Source organism: Carettochelys insculpta, chromosome 23, assembly GCF_033958435.1.
Source record: "Carettochelys insculpta isolate YL-2023 chromosome 23, ASM3395843v1, whole genome shotgun sequence".
NCBI lineage: Eukaryota > Metazoa > Chordata > Testudines > Carettochelyidae > Carettochelys > Carettochelys insculpta.
In genome coordinates this window covers 6148429-6166871 of record NC_134159.1, presented here as the reverse complement: position 1 = coordinate 6166871, position 18443 = coordinate 6148429, and the positions used below count along the sequence as shown (strand labels likewise).

At 48.9% G+C, this 18443-nt stretch overlaps 1 protein-coding gene across 1 annotated transcript in view; it reads left to right on the top strand.

Annotated features, from left to right (window-relative positions):
- The window catches only part of ARHGEF10L (Rho guanine nucleotide exchange factor 10 like), a 207770-nt gene extending 202343 nt beyond the window's left edge, over positions 1–5427 (top strand). Inside the window, exon 28 of the mRNA XM_074975935.1 lies at positions 4777–5427. Within this exon, the coding sequence (XP_074832036.1) occupies positions 4777–4811 (35 nt within the window). The 3' untranslated portion in view covers positions 4812–5427. The remainder of the gene's footprint in view (positions 1–4776) is intronic.
- Positions 5428–18443: the final 13016 nt, after the last annotated feature.

Genomic DNA, 18443 nt, shown 5'->3' with positions numbered 1-18443 from the left:
CGCATGGAAAAGGGCTCTGGTTACTCGATATAACGTCTGGATTATCTAAAAATGTAGCAATTTCTGAGTCTTTCTATAAAACCCTTTGCCTGGCTAAAAATACCCCATCAGCATAAGCATTACAGCCCTGTGTCTGATCTCTGTTGCGATACCTCTGAGGGCTGCATGAGGATCTGTTTCAGCTTCAGCCAAGTGGGTAGCTTGGACCCAGGCTATGCCGCCAGCTCTTTGTGAGCACACTGTCAGGTGGTACTGCTTATCCTCAAGCATTTCCCTGCCTCTCCGCCGTGCATGTTAATGCTCAAAACTGCGCGGTTGTGAGAAGGGAGTGCTCCTAGTTGGCTGTCGAAGAGTAAAGCCATGGGACTGCACCAAGGCAGTGAGATGGTCATGCAGGGAAAGAGTTGGTGTGTTGAGCAACAGCCTCATTTCTCTCCTGCTGTTTCATAGACTCATAGAACACTAGAACTGGAAGGAACCTTGAGAGTCAAGTTCCACTGTCCTCAGAAGTTGTCTGATCCTGCCCAAGGAGAAGGTCTTTTCTGAGATGTAGGCTGGAAGGGTTTTCTAATGGTATCCCGCTGTGCTCACGGGCAAGTCAGGCCTGATGTACTTCCGTCCTAAGCAGCGTGGGAACCTTCTTAACAAAGAGAGCTTGAAATGGCGTGGGCAGTTTGCTAGGGGGAGGAGATCCAATATTGGGAGCCCAAGCACAAAATGGTCTGGAGACCACAAAGTGGCCTCTGGCATTCACAGTGCCCCGTAACACAAGAACAAGGGGACATTTGGTGTGATTGTGAAAGAGGACGAATTCAAAATGGGTGAGAGGAGGCACTTCATAGTTTGCCTGGGGAACTCACGGGCATGTGACACATTATTAAATCTCATTGAAAGCCAATGTTTAAATCATCTCTTTCACCTTCCACCAAGTCTTTTCCTCATGAGCAAGCAGAGGATAAACCTACCCACCTCCTGCTCACAATTAACTTCCGCTTTCAGCCCTTCTCTGGCAGCAACCTCAGGAGATTTTATACGGCTAGGGCCATAAATATCCGGACATATGTGAACGTAAAAACAGGGTCAAATTCCTGGATAAGCCACAAAACCTTTTTATCACAAAGCACTTGGAAACACAGGAACCAGCAAAGTGGCTCTGTCTAATAATAATCTTTAGTTCTTATCTAGCCTTTTCCACCAATAAATCTTGAAGTGCTTATAGTGGAGGGGAGAGTCTCTCTCCCCATTTTACAGATGGAGAAACTGAGGAAAAGAAGGGGGGTGATTTGCTCAAGGTCACCTAACAGCAAAGCTAAGACTAGACCCCCATGTGGTCCTAAATCCCAGTCCAGAGCACTACCCACTAGGTCAGACGTCGAACAGCCTCCTGCTGAAACAGGCCTAGTGAGAGACAATGCCTAGGTGCCCCTGTCTTGGCTCAGGAATTCATTGTGCTCGATGCTGCACAGCCATTGGACAAAAGCACAACCTCTGCCCGTGCTGTGAAACTCTGCCGTGGCAGCTGTGGAATAACCTGGGCACTCTGAAAATCGTTCCTCTCCAACCCCCGTTAATTAGTAGTTGGCTGTTGTCATGAAGCTCTCTCGCAGGCTTCCCTTCAATGGGGCCCTGAGGCTTGGCTGGAATCCTTGATGCTAACTGGGGGAGGGCTGGAATTTTTGATGGCAGAAGCCACAGCAAGAATGTGGTTCGGAAGCAAACGAGACGTGAGTACCTCCACGCTGTCAAACTGTCTGCTGCACGCACGCACCTACGCGCTGGGCACTGCAGCGCCCGCAGGCTGATGTGCCTCAGTTAAATCCTGACAGAGGCTGTGAGTGGTGACGGCTGGCACATAGTGTGTATTCAGCTCTGTTCTGCGTTTCTTTGATTCCCTTTCCCAGCTTCACCTGTAGAAGAAATCTCAGATTCCCCTCCTCCCCTTTTTGTCCCAGAGCTCACCAGACTTTTCTGGGCTTCTCCGAACACTCCTGCCTTTGAGGTGGTTCCTGGGCCTGCAGGCTGAGGAGAGCCAAGCCCCGCACCCCACCCCGCCCCGGAAGTTTCAAAGACCCTCGTGTACCTGCAGACTGTGTTTTGTCGTGCTTGCTTGCTGTCTGCCTTGTTTCTACTCAGGCGCGTATGCGTGTGGAAGGAATGAAGAACCCACCAGGCTTCTGCTAGCTAAGGGCAGTCGGCATACTGTGGTATCACGCAGATGGCTGTCAACTGGAGTTGTGATCTTCAGCAAGGCCAGACCCAAGTCAGCAGTGCCTTGGAGGAGCCATTTTCCTTTGTTCCTTAGTGCCTCGGCTTGTGCCTTCTTGGAGAAACAGTTCTAAGAATCAAAGGACAAAGGGGCAGCACACAGGCTACCGGGTCTAACTCTGGGTGTAGCATGGGATGCTCTTTAATGCTAGTTGATTAGGTTTTCTCTCTAATGTACTTGTCAGAACCTCTACAGATGGTGGTGCACCTGCCTCTCGCCTCTAGACAGGATTTTGTTTGGCACGGGTGTGGGATCCTCATATAAGTTGCAATCCAAATCATCACACCTCTCAGGTTGACTTGGGCCTATGCTTGTCAGTTTACCTCCTCCCAGTGCAGGGCTGTGGGGAGTGGGTTCTACCCTTCATAACATCAACATTGACCTTCACTAGTGATAGTGACTTGAGTATCTTTCATGATTACAATTACAGGTCTCACAGTGCTTGCCATGTTTATTACAACTCCAGCTTCTGGAGTCATGTGAATAGATAAGAACCTCAGCTGTCCTCACTTTTGCAGAGGGAATCTTCTAGCCTTCAGGGCATAAGGAAAAAAAGCTTCAAAACATGCCCTCAGGTTCAGAAACTAAAAGGGCAATAAAAACCCCAATTTTAAAGGTTCAGTCAAATCTCAAGATTTTTTTTTAATCAATCTCTTAATTTTGGGCAGCTTGACAATACTGTGAGATATTCCTGTTTACACCAGTGTAACTGACAGCAAAACCAGGCCTGGGGCTGAATGTTAAGTACGGAACCTCCCCAACATTCAAATCCTGGTTTTGATTTGATGCCCTCTTTAGCCCTTGCATTGTCTCCTGGCCCTCCAGAGACAGACCCCCTCCCTGCCTAACAGCTATGGGAGAAGTGATTTATGCAGGGGGAGAACAGCGTATAGCTTTTCAGTCCTGACAGCCTGGGTTCAGAGCTTGTGCAGGTCCATGGTAAAATGTGTATAGTGGTTTCACTTTATTCCCAAATGCACATTGCTTCATAACCTGCAACAATTTGCCTCTCTCGGTTCAGGGCTAACACAGCATGTCAAGGTTCAGATGCATTGCAGAAAGGATAGTCTGTAGCAAGTGCCATCGGCTTGTGCGAGCACTAAAATTCATTCTGAAATGGTGAGGCGGCAGGGCAGGGGAGAGCTGGAAAACGAATTTGGGCTTTTATGAGAAACAGATGCACTGTAGGTCGAAAATGGGGAAAAATAAATTCCAGGCAATGACAGGGCCAGGCAAAGAACAGAGCGTGCAGCAGAGCTACAGGGCTCTGATGTATAAAACTGCTCAAACCATCTGGAACACACGATTTTAGAGAAAAAGGAAGAGGAAAAAAGGGGCCCGTGGAGAAGGATTGAATGTTCACCAGGAGATAAAGATCACAAAAGGGGCATAAAAATACTGTATCAACATGGTCTTGGATCCCATCGGTTTACCCAAGTATTTTTTGATTTCGTTCTCACATGGTCTCCATTTGTGCAGTAGATGAGAATTTGCTGAGTGTTTAACTGTAAAGTCCCTCCTTTTTTAAAGGAAAATACCAGGAGTTGCACAGTGCACACTTCAGGGTTTTTTAAATCTGCAAAAAGGTAACAGACTGAAAGCAAAATCCCATTCTTCAACAGAGAGTTACAGCCTGGTTAGTGCCAATACCCCTGATATCAATAGACCTCAACTTTCAGGGACCACCTCAAAGAATGACAATGCAATAGGGCAGGTCAAAACAATTTCCTCTGAATAGTTTTTGATGGATAATTGAGTACTCAAGTAAAAGGAATTTTTTTCCCCCCACAAGGTCTCTGCTTTCTGTTGGAAACGTCTGATTGTCAAACAACCCAAAGCTGAAATATTTCTATTTGGCTATGCTGTTCTAGTGGCACATGGGAACTGTAGTTTTGTCACCTTGACTTCTCATTCTCCTTTGAGGGCCAGGCTTCCTGCCCAGACTACATCTCCCACTGGTAAGGTTTCCCATGATGCAACTGCCTCCCTTCAGCTTGAGCTGCATCATGGGAAATATAGTTTGGTCAGGGAGCCTGGTCTAGAAAGAAAGATAGGAGCATGTGGCACACAAATGACAACTCCCAGGAAGCAGCAGTTCCAAACTGAGACATTCCTGTATTCTAATTTTTGCTGGAAAATTAACATTTTCGATGGAAACTTATTTTCCGTCCGTCCGTGTGTGTGTGTGGCATGCCTGCCAGCCATGCTGATTGCTTTTTGGGGTGAGTCCCTTAAGCGATTGTTATACGCAATTCACTACAACCAAGCTAGTTCTGATGGACATTATGGAGCCAGCAACCTGGCTCTCCCCAGTTTTCTTTCTTGTCATTTTAGTTGTTAGGGTTGGCCGGATCTTGTGGGTTATTAATCTATCTGCCCTGTGTGGTGGTAGGTAATTTTTCGTTGCTTCTTCTGTATTTCCTTATAAAAAGGCCAAAAAAATGGAGACTGCAGACTGGTGGATTGCATCGTTCATACCTGGCTATCTAACTTCCATGATTCTTCTTCAGATGAATGGGTGCATGACATGGTTGCAAGGAGATAGGACTTCCCAGGAAAATCCTTCCTGGTTTGCTTTGAGCTCACATTACCCAGAAGTGAACAGAGAAGAACCAGGACCACTCAACAGATACAGGTGAGCCCCTTGAGGCTTTCAAGTAAATTATATTTTTTGGTTGAACAAAGCTGTTAAGAACATGGGAGCGGCCAGGATAACTTAAGTCTATGGAGACAAGGCTGAGGGACTAAATAAACTCAAGCAAAATGAATATTGACCTCTACAGGACACAAAGAGATCAGCACGTACAGGCTTGGAGGGATTCCATTTTTATCGGGAAATGTGGGTTAACATTGCTTTTGCCATACACGTGCAAATAATGAAACATTGTTCCCACTAGTAGCAATAGAACAGAAGTTAGGCAAGCTATGAACAGTGCGATGAACTTAATGGAGGTTGATTTATGCATATTTACTTTGGATATTTTGATGTGACATTGAGAATTGTGCATTAGCTCTTGAAAGCTCAATATTTATTGTAATTAAATAATTACTGGTTCTGCTTTTCCACAACTGTGAAAATTGTAATCAATAAAATTAGGAATAGCTGAAAACCCATAAATTTGCACAACTGAAAATTTAAATAAATTAAAAATAGAGAAATTACCATTGCTGGGTGTTTGACAATGCAAAATAATATCACATTCTGCCAACCCGAATTCTGGATTTTATTTGGTTAACAAGCCACCGCTTGCAGGCACAGAATTATTACCCTGTGTATTATGATCACGTCCACAGGCTTTAACCCCACTTGAGACACACCCCCTCCTCCAGTGGGCGAGGCACTGTTCACAGTCAGTCTAAACAGACAAGAGATACAGTACAGGTAATGTAAACAGAGGGGAAGTGACTTGCACTGATTGGCTGTGACCAAGGGCTAGAGCAGCGACAGGCAACCCTGAGTAGTGGGTGAACTGCATGCGCCACCCCAAGACACCCTCATCTGCCCCCTCCCATGTCTCTCTCATGCGTCGAGGCGCCAGAGCCCCACGCTGACCTGCTCCTTCCCTCCTGCTCAGCACTTCGGGAGCCGCCGATTGCCTGATTCCCGCTCCGCCCCCACTCCTAGTCCAGCTTAGAGGTGGGGGAGCAGGGACAGGTGCGAATCAGGTGATTTGTGGCTCTGAAAGTGGTGGGAGGGAGGGGGAGGAGCAAGGTAGTGTGGAGTTCCAGTACCCAGGTGTGCAAGAGGCAGGGGGGACGGGGGGAGCCAGGGGTCAGCAGGCCGCAGTTGGGGCCCCAGTGGGCCGCAGGTTGCCCACTGCTTGGGGGCGTGAATTGGAACACACGTCTTTGGCATCTCAGTCTAGTGACCTACCCACTAGATCCACGAGTCCAATATGCTCCCCGTTCATTCCAGCTGCTGCACGGGGCAGCAGAATGTGGCGATCTGTGGCTCAGCAGCTCAGGAGAGCCACACATGTGGGACTCCCTGCCAGCCTCTCTGTGCACACGCCCCACCATATAGTGGGACAGGCGCTTGGCGGCAGCGACAGAGGTGGCTCCTTTGGCTCTGGCGGGCTCCCTGCAAGGCAGCTCATGCAGTGCAGCTGCATCCTGGGGCAGCTTGCATGGCTCCAGTGAGTAACCTGGGTGGGGAGGTGGTGGCTAGCTCGGAGGGGTGGGGTGGCACCTGATTTGGGGGGGGGGTGCATGGGTGGGGGGTCACCAGTGGTGATCTGTTAAATTTCTCTTGGACACCACTCCACTGCACTGGATCGTGCCTTCTAAAGGAAAGCCCTGAAAAAAGATCTGCAAACTGCATATGTAAATAGGGACGTGTGGGTGTATTTCCCTTCCCCATTGAAATGCTTGTCTGGAAGATCATTAAAATCCTGTAGTGTTTTACACTAAACTACTTACCTGTACCCTCAACATTAACACTAAGCCAGTGTCATTTGTGCCCAGGTGTTACATCAGACATCGCTATACTGTTGCGGCAGCTGGATAAAATGACAGAAGAGGTCATGAAGATACACCATGTGTAACAAACCCAGAGGGAGTGGTCATAAACTGTGTCACGGGTTAGGATGTCTTCACTTGTATTTCCCTGCATGGTCTCTTGAGGGCATACACTCTAGATTCCTGGCTTGTCAGCTGTCACCTCCTTTGGGTGCAGACCTTCTGGACTGGGGGTTTTCCAGGTGGCACAGTTCCCAGATGACACTGTGATGTCCATAGCAAGCCAAATTGCCCAGACAGGTCAGCGTCTTTGCTTTGCTTTCTCTTTGTTGGCTTTGAACAGCTGCAATTGTCAGCAGCTACAGGTGTACTCATAGCTGTTTTTATAAGCAAGCACATTTATTCCTAAGGTGAAAGCATTTCAGAGAAAACTTATTAAGAACAATAAAAGAACATGCATACCTGCTAAGAAGTTCACCAGAGGACACTCCACATCCAGCCTTGGGTCTTGTAGGTGCAGTCCTTCAAAACCCACAAGTGGGTTTATCCCATGGCTACAAGTTTGTAACCATCTCATTCAGAAACAGAACAACCAGGAAGAAGCAGAAGATGGACCAGGGAGGCAACTGCCCAGTGAGATCAGTCTTTCTTTGGGCCTTTGATCTTGTCCTCATGTCACAAGTGATTAGCAAGCAAAGGCCCACTTCTCAGGGCATAGTGCCAAACATCTGGGTTGCTGCATAATCAAAGCTGGCGAATTTGCATTTGGATTCCTCTGGAGTCCTTCATATTGTCCCTAAAGTCCATTCTTGCCTGGCACATTGTTCAATACGGTCTTTGATCATCCAGGCCTTATATCACCTCTACCTATATGGGGCTAGCAATCCTTGCCTTCCTTGTGGAAAGTGATTTTAGATCTGTGTATGAAAATGGTTTTCTGTTCCTGGTATGCTATCAAAAAAGTCACTGGCTGGCTCATTAGGGTAGGGATCCATTTACATAGCTTCCATCCTGTTTCCTTGGATTTTCAGTACAACATTTAAGTGCAAAATTTCAAAATTCTACCATACTTTGTGGTGTTCTTTTGAGCAGCTTGAGCTCTCTGTGTACCCATTCAAAAGCTGAAAGCAGAGTAGCTACTGGGTTGCAATTTGATCGTGGAGGTGGTCTGATGTTTGTTTGTTTGTTTGTTTGTTTGTTTTTTCCCTAGAAGGCAAATAACTGTTCTCTGAGCAGGGTTACCAGCGAATAGGTGATAGCTGACACCAGGGATTTAATGGAGGACCTTCAAAGCTAAAAGCAAGGGCCAAAGAGCTAGTGTTTGTAACCAAGAGCTGTAGTAGAGTCACATCTTCTGGGATAGATGGACATTGGGTGTCTGTCTGTCGCACATAATGATGACAGAGAGCATGTTTTTAAAGTTGCTTTCTGTCCTGGCTTAAATTTTGTTTTCTTCAAACATTCATGCTAGTGCAATGTGATTGCTTTGTTGTTTGTGAAAAATAAACAGGAAAGGGATAAGGACGTGAATTCACTTGACAATCCAGATGAACGTATGTGCATTTCTGTGCCATTTATCTAGTATGATGCTCATTTGCTAGAGGGTAGGAATGTCTCCTTTGACTCTACGGCAGCTTCAGTTGGTGAGACACACTATGCTCTTGTTTTGTTCTTCACTGCAACAATATAAAGCCACTTGAGAGTTCAGGACGACTGCAGATAAGAGACAGTGCAAGAAATTAAAAAGCAGGTGGAGGAAGCAATGTGGAAAAGAGAGAAAAATCTGCCTCTGCCTGGCATGATTTGTCAACCACAGAAGTAAACCAAGATAGATATTCCCGGCACACCTCTCAGTAGGAGGAGCTGGCCTGCTCTGCACAGAAATGTAGCATTTCTCCTTTTATTCCCACATTTCACAGCCCCCATTCTATGTCCCACAAGGATGGACTGGCACATGTCCCACTTGTCTGAGATAATGCAAAGCCTGTAGCGTGTATGTGATCTGTCCCTTTTCATAGCAAATTTCATTTGGGGGAATGGGGACAAAAGGGGCCCTGCTGAGGGGCGGATGAAGAATCCCTATATTCCTCTGTGGGAGAGCAGGTGGAACCCAGTTCAGAGAAACTGCCCACCCCACCCATTCATAGGCTTAGAAAGCTCTCCTGTGGGCGTGTGACTTTAATTAAAAATAAAACTCAGTCGAAAAGGAAATGAAAAGGAATTGAAGCCTGCCTGTCCTGGAACTGAAGTGCTTGGAAGGGAGGAAGGTGATGAAAGTAGTCAGCGTGCATTCACCAAGGACGAGTCATGCCTGACCAAGATTAGCTGCTATGATGCGGTAACAAGCTCTGTGGGCATGGGGAAGTTGGTGGATGTGATATACCTTGACTTTAGCAAAGTTTTTGATGCAGTCTCCCACAACATTCTTGCCAATAAGTTGAAGAAGTATGAACTGGATAAACGGACTGTAGGATGGATAGAAAGCTGTCTAGATGGTTGGGCCCAACAGTAGCAATCAATGGTGGTTGGTTTCAATGGAGTGCCCCAAGGATCATTTCAAGGGCTGTTTTTGTTCAACACCTTTATTAATTACCTGGATGAGGGGATGGGTTGCACCCTCAGCTAATTTGCAAACCACACTAAGCTAGGGGGAGAGGTAGATATGTTGGGGATTAGGGATGGGGCCCAGAGTGACCTAGATAAATTGGAGGATTGGGCCAAAGTAATACAATGAAGTTCAACAAGGGCAAGTGCAGAGTACCGCACTTGGGATGGAAGAATCCCATGTGTTGCTACAGGCTGGGGTCCGACAGGCTAAGGAGCAGTGCAGCAGGAAAGGACTGGGGACTACGGTGGATGAAGGGCTGGATATGAGTCAGTGATTTGCCCTTGTAGCCAAGAAGTCTAATGGCATATTGAGGTGCATTAGGAGGAGCATTTCCAGCAGATCTAGAGAAGACATTATTCCCCTCTATTTGGCACTGACGAGGCCACATCTGGAGTACTGTGTCCAGTTCTGACCCCACCCCTCCCATAGAAAGGATGTGGATGCATTGGAGCTGGTTCAGTGGAGGGCAAGGAAAATGATTCGGGGGCTGGAGCACATGACTTCTTAGGAGAGGCAGAGGGATCTGTGCTTATTTAGTTTGCAGAAGAGAAGAGTGGGAGGTGATTTGATAGCAGCCTTCAGGTTCCTGAAAGGGAGCTCTAAAGAGGAAGGAGAGAAGCTGTTCTCAGTAGTGCTGGATAGCAGAACAAGGAGCAATGGTCTGAAGTTAAGGACGGAGAGGTATAAGTTGGATATTAGGAAAAACTGTTTCACCAGGAGGGTGATGAAGTACTGGCATGTGTTACCTACAGAAGTGGAATCTCTATCCCTAGAGGTTTTTAAGTCCTGGCTTGACAAAGTCCTGGCTGGGATGATTCAGTTGGGATTGATCCTGCTTTGGGCAGGGGCTGGACTTGATGACCTCCTGAGGTCCCTTCCAGCCCTAGGATCCTATGATTCTACGGCAGAGACCAGTGCTCCAATTCTTGTCCATACTGATGCTGGCAGTGGTGTGTCTCCTGCAAAAATGACACACAGCCGGTCTTGCGCATGCTTTGCACCTGGTTCACCATCATGCAATGATCCCTTGACTGCATGGCTGTGCATTAACACCAGGCCGATGGCCAAGGATGGAGTGGGAGACCAGGGCTGTGCTCTGAGAGCTCTAGGACAGACTCTGTGGCTAGTGCAGAATTAGGGCTTATGTATGCAAGATCCGTTTGGCATTATGACAGCACACTGCTCCAAAGTGTATGGGAAAGGGGGGAAAAGGAAGAGGAGCAGGTAGAGGAAACATGCCTAAGGCTGCAACAATCATTCCAGCTTCTTAGCAGCTCTGTACCAGTGTGAAAATTCTAGCTGCAAATTCCCCTTTGTCCGTCCCCTGCAAATTTCCCTTCGGGGAAGGAAAGAAGCCAGCAGGCTGTGTGACCACGCCGAGCAGAGGTCTTTGGCCTGCCTCCCTACATTGCACCCATTGTGTTGGTATGCAAATGCCACCATGGGGCAGAGAGAGGTGGGTGCCTGTGCAAACATCCACATGTATGTGCACATGTAGCGGTGTCTTTGTGCCAGCTGGGTGAATGGTTGTGTCCTGGCATCTCTAAGGCAATCACTACCCCTTAGAAATCCAGATAAACGTAACATTCAGGAGGCAAATTATCTTGCACTGGCCTTCTGCAGGGCTCTTATACCTTACTCTGCAGCACCTGGCGCTGTTCATTGTCAGAGCCAGACTACTGCATTGGGTGGCCCCTGGGGTTGATCCAACCGGATGATTCCTATGTATCTATGTCTCAGCTGAACCTTTAGGGTAGAATGGGCAGGTTTCTTTACATGGATTTAAAGATAAAGGTCCAGGTTGCAAATGAATTGGGGGACCTATTCCCAGGGTCCTACGTTCAGAGTTCCCCAGCAGGGAAAGGACCCAGCTAGCATGCACCAGCCTCAAACACTCTTACATTCGCTGCTCCTGAGGGCCTTTGTATGTTTATCCCAACTTTTAAAGGATCATCATCCTGTGTTAGCTCCCTGGATGTGGGGGGAGCGTGAAGGCCTGTGGGGGGAGATAACCAGCTCTGTGCTTATCTCCTGGCACGCCTTTAAATTTTACCACCTGCTTTATGCAACTCCATCTCACCCATTAAAGATTGCACGCTCCATTTAGCATTTATGACAGCAAACTACTCCAAAGTGTACAGGAAAGGGGGGAAAGGGAAGAAGAGCAGTCAGAGATAACATGCCTAAGGCTGCCACAAACAGCTTCTCAGAGGCTCTGAACCAGTGCAAAAATACTCACTGAAAATTCCCCTTTGTCCATCGCAAAGCCACTAACTGGCTGCAATTGGCTGTAATTGTCTCTCTCTGTTCCCTTATCCCCCAGAACATGGTTTGTCCAGTAGGCAGGAAACTAAAGAGCAGAGTAAAGTTCTCAGGCTTCGACTTGTAGGTGTTTTTCTGAGCCCTGAGCCGTGCTGTTCTCAGCGATACGGCTCATGAACCGTCGCAGGGAGAGCGGGTTGGATTTATAGCGCTCCACTGAGGATAACAAGAGAAGATATTTACAGTAGCCGTGTGACAAACACGAAGTGAGGGAATGGAGATGAACAGCGTTGGCTCCTCTGACACGAGGGATTTGTCGAGCCGGTGACTGAAGCTTGTTGAAAGGCATTCCTGCTGCTTTCTGACCCTGGATCGTGTCTGCAGCGCTTGAGTTTAGGGCAGTGTTTGTTATTGCTCATATTAGTTTGTATTTATATGGCATCATTCAAAATGATCTCATAATGCTAGATAAAAGATGAAGGATGTCTTTTGTGGTTTAGACCAGTGCTCAGCAGCCTTTATCACCTCCTGGCACACTTCAGTGCTTGTTATAATTTCAAGGCACACCCAATATCTGTAACCCAATCCCTTCCTCCTCCCTCAGAGCCAGGGACCCCCAGCCCCCCCCGCTCTAACCCACTCCCCCTCCCCAGGCACCCTCAGCACCCCCTACCTCACTCTAACTCAATGCCAGCAACTTACCACTGTCGCCACCCCAGAGTTGCTTCCCCAGAGCCACTGCTGCCACTCCTTTCTCCCACTAAGCAGGCGGTGCGTGTCCAGAGCAGCCGACGGCACGCCTGGAGCGTGGCCCTGAGGCAAACATACCAGATGCAGTGCACTGGCTTAGATCTAGCTAAGACCCGGGAGTCTGGCTGAATTCCCAGCTCTGCTTCTGACTCACTGTGTGGCATGGGCAAATGACCTTCATCTTTGCCTCTGTTCCTCGTCTATAAAATGGGGGTAACATCCTCTCTCACTGTTCAGCACAAGGACAGTCTCCCACACTGTGTTTGTGCAGCAACGAGCACAACAGACTGTTACATGCAAATAGCAAATGTAATTTTAGATTGTAGTAGTATGAAATGAATGTCCAAAAGTCATGTAACAAACCAGTAGCCTTTCCTGCTGACTTCTCAGTCCTCTGCCCTGACTCCTGGATCAGGCTACCAAGGGCTGGTTGGAAAGGCTCTCTTCATTTCAGTCCCCAGGCTCCCACTTTTTTTTTTTTTTTAGATCATTTTTTCTTCTTCTTACATTTTTTGTTTTCTCCTGGAGCCAAGCAACGGAAGATCCAGAAGGCTGGGGAGTGGGGAGCGTGTAGCAGCACGTGCAACTTAGACATGGCAATGTGTTCCACTTTCCACACTAAACGCTTTTCCTTGTCTCTTCATTTGAAATAGAAACAAGAGCACTGTCCAGGTGACTGGCTGCTGATTGAATTCGTTGCTGGAAATCAGGCCGTGCTAAAGCAGGCATCCTTCTGCTTTCCTGATTTCTCAGCAGCCCGCTGCTGGAAGCTAAGAAAATGTCGTCCAGTCAGAGGTGCTAGGATGCAGTGATCTTTCTCACCCAATGGCTGGCTGTGACAAGAGGATGAGGGTTCTGGCCAGTGTCTGATGGCTAGGATACACCCCATCATAATCAGAACTCAGGCCCACCTGTTGGCCACCTCAACAGAAAGAGCTGAAAGAGCAAAGGGTCCTGAGCAGTGTTATCTTAACAGCTGGGTAACTTTTTTTTTTTTAACCTAAACATTTTCCCCCCTGAAAAATGCTGATTCAGTTCAACCCAAATATTTCCTCAATTCATGTTGAATTTATTGAATAGTTTCATCTGAAAAAAAAGCAATAAGAACAAATCAGGAAAAAAAACCACTAACGATTCCTTTTGACATTTTTGAAACAACCAGACTCTGGTTTCCCTCAGGCTGCCACCGGCTCAGCTTGCAGTGAAGATGTAGGTAACATCACCGGTGCCAATAACCCTCCAACATCATCCCGCAATTGCCACTCACGGAACACATTCTCCCACCGGGGACACTGCCATGAAGACAGGCCCTCAGACTGCTGCTTTGGCCAGGAGCTGGGAAGAATGTCTCTCTCCACCTTTGCATGGCACTTTGCTGTGCGGGGCAGCTGTCCTCAGCCATTGGGAATGTCACACCACGACGTGTAGCATGGGTGGCAGGGGCCTTGTCCAGGCGCAGGCCTTGGACAGCTGAGGCAGTGTTGTCATCAGACAGGCCATGCAGCCTCCCTGCCACTGTCACCCAAGGGGGATGAGAAATGAGAGATGCCCATGGCATGTGTTCTGTGGTGAACGTCAACATCTGCCACTCTAGACTCATCTGTCACCAATGCCCTTTGCTGAGGGAGAAGGTGAAGTCAGGCTGGGCACCCTGGTGATACAGCTCGTGGCTGATGTGCTGCTCTGAAACATGAGGGACCTGGTTTTAATCGCAAGGTCTCAGCCTCTTGCCCTCCCTCCCTGGCTGCCAGTGGCTGGTGAGCTCAGGGAGAAGGAAGTGACAGGCTCAGCTTTGGAGATTGCCACAGGTTCCTCGCCACTGCTGGGGCCAATTCAGAAGTCAGGTTTGTCATGAATGAATGCCTGGAAAGGGTTAAACCCAGCAAGAGTGGGTTCTCTGCTGGCAAACTGCCAGGTGAGCCAATAGGAAGACAGAAGGGGACTGTTGACTTGAGTTTCCTGCTGAGGTGTAACTGGAGGAGAGAGAGAGAGAGAGACAGACAGACAGACAGAGATGGTTTCAGCCTGGGGAGGCTTGGAGGATTCAGTAAATATCTAGGTCTCAAAGAAATCTGGGCATACTAATATGTAAGTAGAAAGGAAATGTTTAGTTAGATGCAATCAGGTTATTTTCTTATTTTGGGTTTGGTGTGCGACTTCTCAGGCTGGCTGATGTTAACCCTTTGTACACTGCAACTGTGAAACTGAATTCCAGTGTGCTTTAATCTACCTTTTATTTAGTTGCTCTGTAGCACCTAGCAGCCAAGTATGCTTTATCACATATATCTGGTTTTGTTAATAAACCGCTTTTTAAGGCAATTATTTGATTCCTGTGTCCCACAGGAGGGTTTGTGTATGTGCAGGCCTAAGACTGAAAGGTCAACGATCAGATTTCAGCTTAATTTCTTCCTCTTTGTTTTAAAGCTCTCTTCTAAGCGATGGTTAAGATCTTGAGGTTACTCCACAGGGACACATCCCAAGTGTGTCTTCCTGGGCTCTAAAGAGGGGTTTTCTCACTTGGGTGGTGGCAGCTACCTCCAAGGATCAGGCAATCTGTGACCTTGGGAAGCTTTTATGCAGAACCTTATAGAATAGAGTCAAGGCATTTTTATGGTCCCTTGCAGAACCTCCTGCCTCCACACTTGGAGTGTCAAAGGGGGAACAGCCTTGATAAAGTCAGTGGACTCAAATGCAGCTCCAGTCCTCAGCTGGTAAGACACAAGATGGAGGGGGAGACTGGACGTGTGTGTGTGGGGCTGGGGGAGGTGTCTTCCAGAGTAGGTGGTATTAAAGCAAGGGGGAAAACTGCACAGGGGTGGGGGTCCCTCTTGCTCCATTTACCATGGAGCCACCTGGGGACAAGGTGAGGGACCATTTCTATTTTCAGACATGATCGTTGTGTTCTAAACATTAAACAGAGACATCCACTGGTGAAAATGAATCCAGCAAAGAAGGTGTGAGACTAGCCCATTTCCTCCTTTCCAGACACACACACACACCCCGTTTGCAGTAGCTGTTGCCAAGTCGTCTGTGATAGCTAGACTTACCAGCTGTCTATTAGAAGGAGCTGAAAGACCAATTGCTTTACCTACAGCGATTGTCCTCAGGCCTCTTAGTGATTTAAAAGCTCTTCCTGGTTTGGCCTGGACCGTGTCCAAAGCAGCACTGCTTTCCCAGGCGAGGGGATTAAAGCTGCTCAAGTAGCTCTCCCCATTACCACTTCTGGCTGAAGGTCAAGGGATGAATTATGCATGGCCATGCTTCAGGGTTCAGCCTTATATTTTTTTCTTTTCCCTGAAGCACACTGTGGGATTTTTTTCCTCCTGGCACATGAATTCTCACGGGATTGCTGCTAAGGAGCTGCACTGCCATCCTGGCTGGATGGTGGGTTACGGCCTGGGCAGGGGGGTTCGTGGTAGGGTGCAGGCAATATTTTCCCAAAGCACCTCACCTGGTGCCACCCATGCTCACCCAGGGTACCTCCCACAGCCTGCCCTTGTGGGTGACAGAGGCTGGGGAAGGGAGGCTGGAGGCTTGGTTGCAGGCCAGTGCCCCCACTGTGTGCATGTATAAGTACCCACAGGCAGGCTCAAACCTGGGACCTCTGGAGCTTCATGGAGGTGCCGCTACAGCTTGAGCTAAAGGCCAGCTGGCTGGCCAAAAGGACACTTGTTCTTTCTCTGTGAAGTGGTCTATATACTGCTACATGGGAGAGTGGACCACACATAGGTGGGTGGGTTACATATGTGCGGGGGAGAGGGGGTTGGGCTGTGGCCATCGTGGGAGGGCCTCAGGAGGAAGGGGCATGGCTGGGGGGGGTCTAGCCTCCCCACCCGGTGGGGTCACCCACTGCCCATGGGTTACTGCTTGGAAACTGAGCGGAGAGATCAGATGCAGAGGAACTCAGAAGATTCCGGAAAGACTTCAGAACGTGCTGGTACTTACAGGGGAAGATGTTGAAAATACCGTACCAGCTTCGTTATCGGTTACGATTCGCTTCTTCTTCTGCCACAGGCCCCGCGAGCCAGACTGGCTGCCCGAAGAGCTGTGCCCTCCAGCTGCCTGGGGGTGCAAAGTGGCAAGGCCCAGCGGTGGGCTGACTTACTTGCCACACTGATCCCAGTGCCTGTTTCCATTGCGCCAAACTTCGGTTGACCAGCTGTCCCATATTTGGTGGGACGGTCCCATGGGACGTCCCTACTTAATTTTTAAAAGGGAATAATTGTCCTGTATTTGGGCCCTCCCTGTGCTGACTTTTTCCACAGGTGCAGCTGCTGGCCGGAGAGCACGTGGGTCACTTCCCTGAGCCTCAAGGAAGTGGAGGGATCGTGAGGGGGGCTGTCACGTCCCTGCTGGTTCCCTGGGGCTCCTAGGGAGCACCAGCAGCTGCCACCTCCTTCCTGGCTCCCGGGGGCTCAGTGGAGCTGGGCGGAGCTGCCCCTCCCCCCTCCATCTCCCCATCCCGTATTTGGCACATGGGCGCCCTAGTCGAACGTCAGATTTGATTTCAGTTTCCATACAGCCGCCTGGTTCCCTCCTCAGCACTTTGAGGGGGTTGGAATTAGCCCAGGACCTGGCCTGCAGCTCATGCCACTGAGGGGGTCCCTGGAAGACACTTTGAAAACACACAAATCTCTTTCCATGCATGAATTGTTCTCCCTGCCATAGAAATGTAGCTGGTCACTCGGAGACATGCAGCATCCAGCCAGCAGCGTGCACTGCTGGCGTCCAGCCATTCGGGACAGGACGTGACAAGCCAGGAGCTGAGTGATGTAGAAGACAAAGATTTTTTCCAAGGGCAGCAAGATGGACATGACCCGCTTTTTGCCAGAAGTAAGTAGGATTTTAATGGTGAAGTGGTCTCCCCAGAGTCTCACCTGGCAAAAGCCTATTAGACCCTTGCTGCTCAGTCTGTTCCCTACCACCACTCTCTTCACTTCCACTGAGTTTGGCTATACAGTAAACCCTCGCTTTGCGCATCTTCAGGTTGCGCCGAACTTGCTTAAATGTGAGTTTCCCACAACTTGAAGACATGTGGCTGTCAGCCTGCCCAGCGTTCTGCACCTGCAGGCAGCTGGAAAGGCTGAGTCCCTTTCACTGCTTCCCAAAGCTGCACTAGGCACTGCTCTGGGGAAGGGTTTTAGCTCACCTTGCTGCCTGCTGCAGCAGGGGGGCTAAAACCCCCTTCCCCCCATGGCCCCAGCTCAGCCCCAACCCATGCATGTGGCTAGCAGCCCCTAGCATGCTACAGCGCCCCATAGGGCTTGGGCTCCAGCCCCTACCCGCCACCCCTGCAGACCATACTCCAACCTCCCCAGGCCCAACCCCCCTGGCAGCCATAACCCACCCCAGGCTTAACCCACCACCAAGTGCCCCCCACTCCTGACTCACCTGAAATTTGGGATACATGAGGAATGCAGAACTACTGTATGTATCAATCATAGAACCAGAAGGGACCTTGAGAGGTCATTGAGGCCAGCCCCCTGCCCTCACAGCAGGGCCTATCACCAGCTCAGCCCCCTCAAGGATTGACCTTCTGACCCTGGGTTTACAAAGCCAATGTTCTAACCACTGAGCTATCGCTCCCCCTAACTGGAAGCTAGTGAAATCCCTTCACCCTGTTTAGCACCTTGGGAAAGGTGGAACAGTTGTGATCCCTCTTTCCTGAGCGCCTGTGTGTCAGGCATGACTGTTCCCTGCAGGGCACTTGAAATGTTTCATCCAGTTTGGTTTCAACTCTCCCGAAAGGCCAGGCTGCTCGCGCTCCCTCTGGGAGCCTACTCTCACACAAAGCAGTTCAGATCCGGAGTCCCCCACCAGAGGATGTGCGAAGCAGCATCAGAGTTCTAAGCAGCTGGAGAATCATAGGGTTGGAAGAGACCTCAGGAGGTCACCCCTACTCTCAAAGGAGGACCAATCTCAACTACATTATCACAGCCAGGACTTTGTCAAGCTGGGACTTACAAACCTCCAAGGATGGAGATTCCACCACCTCTCTAGGTAACACCTTCCAGTGTTTCACCACCCTACTGGTGAAAATGTTTGTTTCTAATATCCTGCCTATAACTCTCCTGCTGCAACCTCAGACTACCGTTCCTT